Source organism: Stegostoma tigrinum, chromosome 24, assembly GCF_030684315.1.
Source record: "Stegostoma tigrinum isolate sSteTig4 chromosome 24, sSteTig4.hap1, whole genome shotgun sequence".
Taxonomy (NCBI): domain Eukaryota; kingdom Metazoa; phylum Chordata; class Chondrichthyes; order Orectolobiformes; family Stegostomatidae; genus Stegostoma; species Stegostoma tigrinum.
This window is the reverse complement of record NC_081377.1, coordinates 39,562,708-39,575,033: the sequence shown is the minus strand read 5'-3', so window position 1 is coordinate 39,575,033 and position 12,326 is coordinate 39,562,708. Positions and strand designations below refer to the sequence as shown.

Here is a 12,326-nt window from a genome sequence, read left to right as displayed (position 1 = left end):
GCTCAAAGACTGAAGATTTGCGTAGAATGGACTGTCACCCTGGTTAAGAATAGACCCACTGCAGTAATCTTATAAATTATTCAAGTGAATGAGGACTCAAACTGGATAGGCACCCATCCTAATAATTTAGGATTTGATTAGACTGAACTGCAACTTAATACGGCAAATACATTTATGTTGAAACTTCAAATTTTCTTGTCCCCTGTTAGAAGATATAGTCCACTCTGTCTAATTCCAAAACTCATCATTTGTTTACTTTAGTTGAAAATTCCCAATGTGCCTTCATATGTACATTCTTTAATTCATAGTGCCATTTGGAGAGCTTCAGATAGTCTTGGTTGGGAGCTCTGCCTGTTCTCAGTTCGTGGAGATTCCAGTGTTTGGAGCTGAATATCTAACACAGCATTCAGTTGTCCCCCAAATAATGCTGAGGCAATAAGGGACTAATTGAAACAGTCATCTGACCCATATCTAAGAATTTACCCTGGACGCAGTTCCTACGGCTCACATCTAAAAACAAGTGCAAAATTCAGGCTGACTCTGAAGCGCGGTTATTAAAGAGTGTGACGCTGCCAGAGGTTTGAATCAACTGTTGAACCAAGGCCCGCATAGTGACGCCATTTCAAAAGCAATTATTCGGCTGCAAGGTGCATTCTGATCCCCAGTGTTTGTAAAAGCGCTAGTCTGACTTTTATTTCATTTTATTTCAATTCTTGTGCACTACGGTGAGGAGAATTTTTTTTCTCTCAAAAGAGTGCTTGAATATTTTTAAGGCAAACATAGATCGATTCTTGGTAAGGAAGGGTTTGAAAGCCAATTGTTTTTGATAAAAATGTGGATTTGACGTTTCAGTCAGATCAGTCAAGATCGTATTGAGTGGTGGAGCAGACTAGCGGCTCAGTGGTCAGTACTGCTGCCTCATAGTGCTAGGACCCTGCGTTCAATTCCACCCTCAGGCAACTATCTGGGAGGAGTTTGCATGTTCTCCCTGTGTCTGCATAGGCTTCCTCAAGGTAATCTGGTTCCCTCCTGCAGTCCAATGATGTGCGGGTTAGGTCAAGTGGCTGTGCTAAATTGCCCTGAAGTGTGCAGGCTAGGTAGATTAGTCATGGGAAATGTAGGGTTACAGGGATACGTTGATCTGGCTGGGATGCTCCACAGAGGGTTGGTGTGGACTTGATGGGCTGAATAGCCTGACTCCACACGGGAGGGGCTTCTTTTAAAAAGAAAATATTGACTCATCACAAACAAGAGGGCATTCAACCCTTCATGCTGGTACTGGCTCTTTGCCTTTCTTTTAAACCCCCTGTAGTTTCTTTTCTTTTCAGGAGGAATCTACCCAGTTTCCTTTTGAAGATTGCGAACAAATCCCTGCTGCTACTGTCACCCTTTCAGACAGTGCATTCCAGATCGCAAAGACTTGCAGCTTATAAACATTTCCTTTCATCTCCTCTCTGCTTCTTGTTGGCAAACATCTTAAATCTGCATTTTCTGAAGAATGGTCCTCTGTCAGTGGATTCCGATTTGTCCAATCCAACTCCCCTCAGAATTTTAATCTATTAAATTTTTTCCATAACATGCAAAGAGCACGGTGACTCAATGGTTAGTACTGCAGTCTCACAGCACCAGGGACCCAAGTTCGATTCCAGCCTCGGGTAACTTCCTGTGTGGAGTTTGCACATTCTCCCCATGTCTGTGTGGGTTTCCTCCGGGTGCTCCGGTTTCCTCCCACAGTCCAAAGATGTGCAGGCTAGGCGGATTGGACATGCTAAATTGCCCGTAGTGTTCAGGGGTGTGTCGGTTATAGGGGGATGGGTTTAGGTCTGGGTGGGATGCTCCTCGGGGCGGTGTGGACTTGTTGGGCCGAAGGTCCTGTTTCCACACTGTAGGGAATCTAATCTAATTTTGTGCCTTGCTTCTGTTCCTAATTCACATGTTTGTTTGCCAGGGTTCTGTGCAGACTTGTGAAGAACTGTGCAGCAGGAGTCATGAGTTTAGCTGGTCTCTTTTTGTTTAAGAGGGGAGGGAGTGCGGAAGGTAGAATCTGATATCATCTTTCTTGTCTCCAAGCTGCCGGGAGGATGTGTTCAGAGAAAGGTACTCACCTCATTCACAGCTGTGAGTAGTTTCACTCAGAATCCCCAAAGCCATCATCAGTGGCTGGGTGAAATGTTTGCATCATGTTCGATACAACTGACAAAACCCAGCAATGCAACTAGATACATTGCTCTGTCAAAACAATGGCAGAGAGTATTTTAAGTTCTACTCTTGGGTGAGGGACTGGTGAATACAGGGCTGTCACTGGTGATCCTGTGGTGACACTAAATCACAACAGCTTGTGTGCACCTCTGTCCTTTGCTGCATTGCCAGGATGATGTTAAATGAACCTAGTGACAACACAGAAGACTTCTGCTGTGCTTTGAAGAGCTGGATCATTTCAACAGTTAGTTTGGCACTGAGCCAAGCCCTTGTCAAACCCAGCGAGTACTGCTGTATAACTGGCTAGTGGGAAGTGACTGTGCTGGTGGAAGGTCTGACTGTTTCTTGTCAGCTCCTCCTCGCCTCTGAGTGGGTGACGCCCAGACTGAGTGACTGTGCCAGCTGACAACACAGCTCAGTTCTTCTTACACACTGGTTGAGCCTGAATGTTAACTGAGGCTGGGGATTTGATTGTGCAGCTCTTCAGAAAGGGAGCTGGTGTCTCTTGCCCAGAGCCTGTTTGCCTGGAAACGCTACAATTGTCAATGAATCAACCATTTTGACAGCACATATCAGACTGGCAGATCCAGGAGGTTGGAGAGTAGCAGGCTCCTGAAAACTTGGCTGAAAAGTGTCCTCCCTGGATCATACACCACCCAATTGAGGATATTTATTGCTGTTGTTTTAGCATTGCTGAGTCTAAATTCTGGAAGTCTTGACCGAGCACTTTTATGATACAAACCTCAGCAGTGGACCCAAAATTGACCCAATTTACTGATAACTGACCAAGGAGAATTTAGATTCTGGTTGACTTGTTAAATAAGTTTAAGAATTAACTAGTCAATTGTGATAGGTTCAACCGCATCCAAGCAGTTAGTGGAAGGGAACAGAGGTGTCTCAAGTTTTGTTTAAAGTTAGAAATGGTTTGTACTGAGTAATCCACCATCATCTGAACTGCCAGTCTGCTGACGATTTCTGGACCGTTTCGCTGTGCAGCGTTATAAGTTCACGTCTGAACTCTGTGACTTAACAATCTAATACGAATGTCAGTACAAAATACAAGTAGAAAAATAATTTTTATTTTCCCAGTTCCTTTCCTCCCTCATTGCAGTTTGGAGTCCTGTTGCACAGTGCTCCTTAGCCTTTTCAATGAATTGAGCTGATTGTCAAATCTAGTTCTTTGGTGCTAATGTTGTTCTTTTGTCTCTTCCACACTAGACCTACCACACATCGCGACAGACTCAAGATCTGGCAACGTTAACAGATCTCGAAGGATCAGGCTCTGATGATGACGATGAAAGTGTTTACTCTGGTTCCGGAGGATCAGGATGTAAGTTCCCTCTGTCCACGGTGTTTCTGTTAAATGTTCATCACTCCTTGTAACAAGTGGGGTATTTTAATTTAGTCTAAAATGCCCCCGAAAGCCAGTGGCCAGCTTGCGCCTGGAGTTTGATACACAGACGCCGCCCCCCCCCCCCCCCCCCCCCCAACATTCCTCTCAATGCGACTCAGTCCTGGGCCAGTCAAGTGACCAAATAGTAACCTTTAAAAGCCCAGCCCCCAACCCCCTTTGATCTAGTGGCTTGCCCATGACTTCATGTATTTAGGGGATGTGTTATGGTGGGGGATCCAAACAGTAAGGACTGAAAACACCCCATCCATTGATGACGACTGTCACCACTCCTTCCCCAGCCCCCCAAATGCCTCAGCCTGTCAGGGCCTGCCTGTCAGACCCTGGTGAGTAGCCCGTCCTTGCTCTCCACCACCTTTATTCAGTGCCTTGAGCTCCTGGGTTCATTGCATTTCCAACATTCACCACTGATGTTGGTGGCACTGTTGGCACTGAGGAGCTGCCGGTGTTCTGATTTGGCTGGCACCTCTTTGAGATGGGCTGTCTTGTCTCAACGGGATGGGAGCCATGACTTGAGTCGCATGAAATTCAGGCACAGCTATTGGGGATTGTACATCCAACTATCCAGATGGTGGGCGGACCTCACTCAATCAGCGTTCCATCCTTTATCTTTACCACCCAATGCTTTCACCATTGAAACACAATAGCTGTAGTGAATGCCATCTACAAGATGCATGACAGTAACTCACCAAGACTGCACCTCCCATATCCATGAACTTATTGTGCATTAGAAGATGGGCAGTAGTTTCACAGGAAAACCGCCACCAGAAATTCCATTCCAAGTCGCACTTATATCTATATCATTGTCCCTTCAGTATTAATGCTTTAAAATCCTGGAACTCCCTCCCTAACAACACCGTGTTTGTATCCAAACTCCAAGGACTACAGCAGATCCATAAAGCAGCTCATGACCATCTTCACCAGGGCAATTAGATTTTAAAGGTCAGCAATTAGTGGCTACTCTTAACTTTACAATCAACTATTAAGAATTAACCACATTGCTGTAGGTCTGGAATCACATGCAGGCCTGGCCTGGTAGGGATGGCAGATTTCCTTCCCTAAAGGACATTAGTGATGGGTCAACGGTTGTGAAAATGCACTGTTGCCATTGCTTTTTAATTCTAGATTTTTAACAGTTAAATTTAAATTTCACTGTCTGCCATCGTGGGATTTGAACATTAGACGGGGCTCCTGGATAATTAGCCCAGTGACATTACCACAATAACATCACTGCCCCACCAAGCCAATAACTGCTGGTCTGGCAGGAAATCAAAGAATGACATGAGTGGATTGTTCATGCTTCATCCTCATCCTTGCCTTGATTTTACGTGTGATCAGTCCAAAGAATTTTTCAAAGGACAGAGCCACATCTTTTTAACTCGATGTTGTGGCTGTAGAGAATACTTTCTAGGGAGATGCTGAGATAAGGGAAAAATCCAGAGTATTGGACCAATGCTGCAAGGATCCTAATGATTGACCATTGCAGTGCCTTGTTCACTCTTAAATTACCTATTCCCTCCAACTGAATCTTCATGTGAAGTAAATCTTCTTGATATTAGCCTTTAAATTTATTTTTGCCTTTTTTTTATTGGAGGAGTGAACACAAGTTGGGTTTAATTGAAGAGCCCTTCCAAAGAGCCAGTATATGCAGAAGGGGTCAAAAAGCCATCTTCTGTGATGTTTCACTGTGTAGTACTATATAAAAACCATGGATAAGGAAATGGCTGATGAGCCCATTTAATTGTTTTCAATCCCAGTTGTACTTTGGCTCTGATTATGCAACTCGGAAGAGATTTGACACCTTCCAGCCTTTGGTACTATACTCATCTCATCTCTCTCCTGGTCAGTTTGTCCTTTGGCACACTGAATTGACAAGCAGCAAGTTCCCTCCCTTTGAAAGTAGAGCAGGAAAAACCACAAGAAGGTGGGTAGTGAGAGAAACCATTCAACGTTACATTGAAAAATAAAATTGTCTTCCGACCTGTATTTACTGAAAATCAACCTCAGTGATCATTTACTTTGTAATAGTCAGCAGGATCAGTTCGGTTGATGGAAATGCCACGAGGTAAATGATTGTTTATGGATCCAATTGTCCTTCAGCGAGATTAGTAGATCATTGAATGGATGGTTAGTAGAGAAGGTTAGTAGTTTGAAGGCTGCCCATATTCAACTAAATGCCCCCTCAGGGATAGGTAGCTAACATTTTCTTACTGCTCTCAAGAAAACTGCATCAGCTTTGTTGACTATTCCAAAAAGATAGCAGCTATTGTTCTGCTCAAACTGATGTCTTTTATAAGCTTATTTTTCTTAAACACCTATCAAATACTTACTCTTCTGCCCTTTTGATTGCTACTCACCCCGTGCTCTCCATCAGTGGTGGCTAAATCTTCACCTGCCACGCTCCTACCCTTTAAAACTCGCTGCAACACATCTCACCCTCCACCTCAGTGCTCTCTCTCCATTATTTGAGAAACCCACTCCTCTAAACCATTCCGTTTGCTCACATTTCCTAATCTTTCCCTTCCAGCATTGGCACCCAATTCTTTACACCCATCAGTGCAGGACTTTGTGGGTGTTTGCCTATGTACAGGGCGTGAGATCAATGGAAGTTGTTGCTGAGTTCTCCATGATCCCCACTTTAGTGCAGTTAGCGACAGACAATTCGCTGTAGGGATGCACATTTCCCTCATGTGTGCTCTGAGAAACAAGCCATTGCCTTTATTTGTGTCTGCCATTCCCATGCTTGCCAGAAATGACAGAAACACTTAACAATTTCTCCAAAGAATATTCTCCACATCTAATGGTAAAAGTGAACAAATTTAGCTCTTGTCTCTGAAACTAGATGTCATGCTTTTCTAATGTTACAATCCCCATATGGAACAAAAGAGTCCACACATCGCCAATGAAAAGAAAACCATCTGGACAAGATTTCAAAACCAACAAAAGTCAACATTATTCAAATATTGATTAACTAGCAAAGGATATTTCAAATCAAAACTCAGGGTTTCACTTTAAATAGCCAATAGAAAAAGATACACTTTAAATTGTTTCAAACACTCGCAACATCTCCTCAATAGATGTGGCTCCACTCACTATCTCACATTGTTTTCAACTTGGCCTCTATTATTAGGGCCTCTCACTTGTCATTCTATAATTTCGACAAATGAGTCATATTCACCAGCTGCCACACTCTAACAGATGTTGCCAGACCAACAATGTGGATATCTACAAGCTCTCTCAGACTTGGGTCCCAACAATCCTCATGGCATATACTCCCCACAAGCTTCCTTCTGTGCCACCTTTAAATGGTACAGTGGGCATTGGCAACACCGAAACAGCAACAGTGAATGTTGTCCAATCCATAATCTTTAGCTCTTCCAGTTTTTAGCTGTCTATCCTTTCCAAGTGTATAACACAAACACTGTGGTACAGAAGGACTAATTCAACAGCAGGATCTATTCTAATGATCCAACACAAAAATGGATCCATTTGTGGATGTTCTTGCCTGCTTCCTCTTACGCCGATTCTGAGCATTCTGGAACTCCACCCTCTGCAGTTAGCTTTCTATTTGACTTCTTCCCTCTTAGTTCTTCATCCCGTAAATCCTCTTTCAGTGCACTCTCCAGTTTCACTTTGCTCTTGATATGGTCGTTACACAAAAATAAAATGCAGGTGTTTCTCAAAACACATGGATTATCAAATAGCGGGAGGCAGTGTCTTGGTGATATTATCTCTGGACTATTAATCCAGAGACGCAGATAATGTTCTGGGGACTCTGGTTCAAATCCCACCGTGGCAGATGGTAGAATTTAAATTTAATAAATATCTGGATGACCGTGAACCCATTGCCGATTGTTGGAAAAACCCAGCTGTTTCACTAATGTCCTTTCGGGAAGGAAACTGCCATCCTCACCTGGTCTGGCCTACATGTGACTCCTGACCCACAGCAATGTGGTTGACTCTTAACTGCCCTCTGGGCAATTAGGGATGGGCAATAAATGCTGCCAAGCCAGCCTTTATCGCTTGAATGAATAAAGAATAATAAAAAAGGGGAAGAATCATCCCTGGTCCAACATTCCCAGTAATCTGGAAATTGAAAGAACCATAAACTTGAATTATCTCCATGGCTAATGATAGTTTTATTTATTTTCAATTGAGTCATCTGCTGACATTTTTTGCCAGCCTTCCATTTTACTCTCATTGGATTACTTCCCTTCAGCTAGGATGGAAAAGATCATTCTCAATATTAACTCTTGCCACATGAACTGGAATGGAATGATTAAGGTGGATCTGAGCTCCCAATGCCATTCTCTGGGTCTGCAATGTAAGAGCAGAAGTAGGCTATTCAACCCATTGAGTCTGTTCCATCATTCAATGAGATCATAGCTGATCTGATAAGCCTCAACTTCACTTTCCTGCCTTATCACATAACCTTTCATTCCTTTCCTGATTAAAAATCTGCCTGCCTCAGACCCTCAAATATACTTAATGACACAGCCTCAACAGCCCTCTGCAGACAAGAATTCACAGATTTGCCACCCTCTGAGAGAAGGAATTCATCTTCATCTCTGTCTTAAATGCCCAGCTCCCACTCTGAGTTATGCCCCGGACAATGACCCATGGTTAGCTGGACTTGTATGAAGCAAAATCTGACCCCATCAACTTGCCAATCAGAAATGGTCATGTCACACTTGCCATTCTGGCTGCTGTGCAGTGCTTCATTCAACTGGTCACCGTTCATGTGCGAGTCTAGACGGTGAGTTATTTAACTGTGAGAGGATTTCAGGTAAACCAGTTTGAGTGCTGTTCTGGTAACCGCGGACAGGTTTGACTTGAACACAGAGCAGTGATCAGCATCATCAATGCTGACTGCTGTGTAAGTTGATCTCCCTGCCACTTTCAAGCTTCCATCAGCACTCTGTCACAGTCATTTCCACAGAAAGTAAAAACCCTGTGATTTTACAAAACCGCAGATTGCACACTTGTCTCCCTGCTATGTGAATTGGTCAGCGTTCCCTCTAATTTTCTGGCTGACTCTGTGGACAGTGTGTCACAGCAACTTCCTGAAGTGGAAGTCAATACCATGATTGGAGAGCCCAGGCTGAGCCTGCATGCAGAATATCGGAGCGGCAGCTTTGAGTGAATGTTGGAATTAATCCCAGCTCGGACCCACTAACACTGGAACAGGGAAAAGGTCCAACCACAGTCTCATGGGCAGAACATTTGCCCCAATATGGGGTACAAATGGAGATGGTGGGCACCATTTGCCACTTCCTCCATAATTAGTGTCAGGGGAGAAACCAGCAAGTACCCAGGGAGAGAAGTTAAAGGCCAGTTGGGCAGTGGGGAGCTGAGTGGAGGTGACGCAGAGAAAGAGAGTGAGACAGAGGGGCGGGAAGAGGGAGAGAGGTGGAAGGCAGCAGATGAGAGGGAGGGAGAAGTCCTCCAGGGGTAAGACTGAAAAACCACCTCTCTATTCCCCCGACCTGATACGTATCAGCCACTGACCATGCTGTGGGTGAATTTCCTCCCCACCATGGCAGCCCCAGGCACTTTTTATTTCAAAACTAAAAAAAACCTCTGAGAGGTCACCTTACATTAGAATTGCTATCTGTCTTTCTGCCTGTCTCTATCTACTGCTGTCTGTTTTTTCTGTTTCTCTCTAAGTCTCTGTGTCTGTCTAACAAGCTCTTCCTCTCTCTCTCTCTGTCTGCTTGTCTCTTTCTCTGTTTTTCTCTCACCGTCTGCCTGTCTCTGAGTGTCTGGCCCTCTCTATCTGTTTGTTTGTCTGTGTGTCTCTCTATGTGTTTGTTTCAGTCTCTCTGTTGGTCTTTCTCTCTCTCTGTCTGTCTGTTGCTCTGATGTCTCTCTCACTTGCAATAGCAGGCTGTGCTCTTTGGGAACCTTCCTGCTGCACTTAGCTGGTTGGCAAGGACAAGTTCTGGCCACTAATTGACTTAACCAGGAAATATCAGAGCCAGGTGAGTGTTCCTGACACAGTGTGGGTCACGATCCCAAACTGAAATGAAAATTCCTGGTCTCTGTGTGTAACCTCTCTCCAGCAGTTGGAGGATGTTAGGTACCAGTGAGAACAACCTTACCTTGGACCACTCTTCTCTTTGTTTAGGTGCTTCTTGTCACGTGGCTTACATATAATGACTCTAATGTGGGTCAGTGGTCATTGCTGACTTAGCCATGCATTATACACCAAACACCCGACACAGTTAGACAAAGGTACAATCCAAAGCAATCATATGTGAAGAATAAATTATTAATGTCTGAGGAACTGTTCCCCTGCAATTTAGATTAGATTAGATTAGATTTGATTTGATTGTCACATGTATGCTAGTAAAAGATTACAGGAGTATAGTGAAAAATGCACAGAGTCACCACTCTCCAGTTAATCTTAGAATGCAATAGTTAGAATTAAAAACAAGAGCTGAGATTATGATTGCTTTCAGAAATGGGTAGAGAAATATGTCAAACAGGCCAGATGAAACATTATTCAAAATTCATTTTCAATTTATAAATGCTCTTGAAAATGAATTTGGGCCACTCACCTTGAGTTGTTGGTTCTGTCAATACTCCCAGGTCACCACCAGCACCAAACTCCGTTTTGTCTTCAGCTGCGGGTTTGCTGCACCTCAGTCACTGGAGCAGTAACATTAACTCTGCTTTCTCTCTCCACAGACGTTACACGGTAACATGAACTCTGCTTTCTCTCTCCACAGACGTTACACAGTAACATTAACTCTGCTTTCTCTCTCCACAGACGTTACACGGTAACATTAACTCTGCTTTCTCTCTCCACAGACGTTACACAGTAACATTAACTCTGCTTTCTCTCTGCACAGACTTTACACGGTAACATTAACTCTGCTTTCTCTCTCCACAGACGTTACACGGTAACATTAACTCTACTTTCTCTCTCCACAGACGTTACACGGTAACATTAACTCTGCTTTCTCTCTCCACAGACGTTACACGGTAACATTAACTCTGCTTTCTCTCTCCACAGACGTTACACGGTAACATTAACTCTGCTTTCTCTCTCCACAGACGTTACACGGTAACATTAACTCTACTTTCTCTCTCCACAGACGTTACACGGTAACATTAACTCTGCTTTCTCTCTCCACAGACGTTACACGGTAACATTAACTCTGCTTTCTCTCTCCACAGACGTTACACGGTAACATTAACTCTGCTTTCTCTCTCCACAGACGTTACACAGTAACATTAACTCTGCTTTCTCTCTCCACAGACGTTACACGGTAACATTAACTCTGCTTTCTCTCTCCACAGACGTTACACAGTAACATTAACTCTGCTTTCTCTCTCCACAGACGATACACGGTAACATTAACTCTGCTTTCTCTCTCCACAGACGTTACACGGTAACATTAACTCTGCTTTCTCTCTCCACAGATGTTGACAGACCTGCTGATTTTCCCCAGCGCTTTCTCTGTTTGTTTTTCTGACATTATTTCATATCGTTCTTTCTGCCTCCCAGTGATCTGACCTGATTGATCAGCTGTCATCAGTTCAGGGCATGATCTCGGTACTGGCATGGTGGGCTTGTGAAGATAGGCAAAACAACAAAGTCTCTTTCTCAGAGATTATTTGGTGAAATAGAATCTTCTAGAAGGCCAGCTTCCATTTGCCCCTCTTCTCCATGCTCTGCTTGCTTTCCTCCAATCCCGAAGGCATTGACAATATATTATTGTTACATCTTGATTGTATGTTTTGGTAGGTTAGTTTGGAGTAGCCATTCTAGCCTCAGATCTTGTGTGTGAATGTGAGTGTGAGTGTGTGTGTGAGTGTGTGTGTGTGTGTGTGAGCGGTGTGTGTGTGTGTGAGCGTGTGTGTGAGTATGTGTCTGTGCAAATGTGTGTGTGTGTGAGCGGCGTGTGTGTGTGTGTGAGCGGTGTGTGTGTGTGTGAGTGTGTGTGTGTGTTAGCGGTGTGTGTGTGTGAGCGGTGTGTGTGTGTGAGCAGTGTGTGTGTGTGTGTGTTAGCGGTGTGTGTGTGTGAGCAGTGTATGTGTGTGGGTGAGCGGTGTGTGTGTGTGTGAGCGTGTGTGTGAGTATGTGTCTGAGCGAATGTGTGTGTGTGTGTGTGTGTGTGTGAGTATGTGTCTGTGCAAATGTTTGTGTGTGTGTGTGTGTGTGTGAGCGGTGTGTGTGTGTGTGTGTGTGTGTGAGCGATGTGTGTGTATGTGTGTGGGTGTGGGTGTGAGCGGTGTGTGTGTGTGTGTGTGTGTGTGTGTGTGAGCGATGTGTGTGGGTGTGAGCGGTGTGTGTGTGTGTGTGTGTGTGCGGTGTGTGTGTGTGCATGTGTGAGCGGTGTGTGTGTGTGTGGGTGTGAGCGGTGTGTGTGTGTGCGGTGTGTGTGTGTGTGTGTGTGTGAGTGAGCGGTGTGTGTGTGTGAGCGGTGTGTGTGTGTGAGCGGTGTGTGTGTGTGTGGGTGAGCGGTGTGTGTGTGTGTGAGCGTCTGTGTGAGTATGTGTCTGTGCGAATGTGTGTGTGTGTGTGTGTGTGTGTGTGTGCGGTGTGTGCGTGTGAGCGGTGTGTGTGTGTGTGTTAGCGGTGTGTGTGTGTTAGCGGTGTGTGTGTGTGTGTGCGGTGTGTGTGAGCGGTGGGTGTGTCTGTGTGTGTGTGTGGGTGTGAGCGGTGTGTGTGTGTGTGTGTGTGTGTGTGTGTGTGTGTGTGTGTGCG

The 12,326-nt window shown here is 44.5% G+C and overlaps 1 protein-coding gene across 2 annotated transcripts in view; it reads left to right on the top strand.

The window, feature by feature from the left end:
• Positions 1-12,326, top strand: part of LOC125465014 (syndecan-3-like) — a 244,739-nt gene that overhangs the window by 190,627 nt on the left and 41,786 nt on the right. Inside the window, exons 1-2 of one of the 2 annotated variants that reach the window (XM_048558048.2) lie at positions 2,639-3,244; positions 3,418-3,529. Coding sequence is in view for 1 of the 2 variants with exons in the window: in XM_048558047.2 (XP_048414004.1) it covers positions 3,418-3,529 (112 nt within the window). In the remaining variant the exon portion in view is untranslated. Of the gene's footprint in view, positions 1-2,638; positions 3,245-3,417; positions 3,530-12,326 lie in introns of those variants that run through there. The other variant, XM_048558047.2, reaches the window with a different exon arrangement.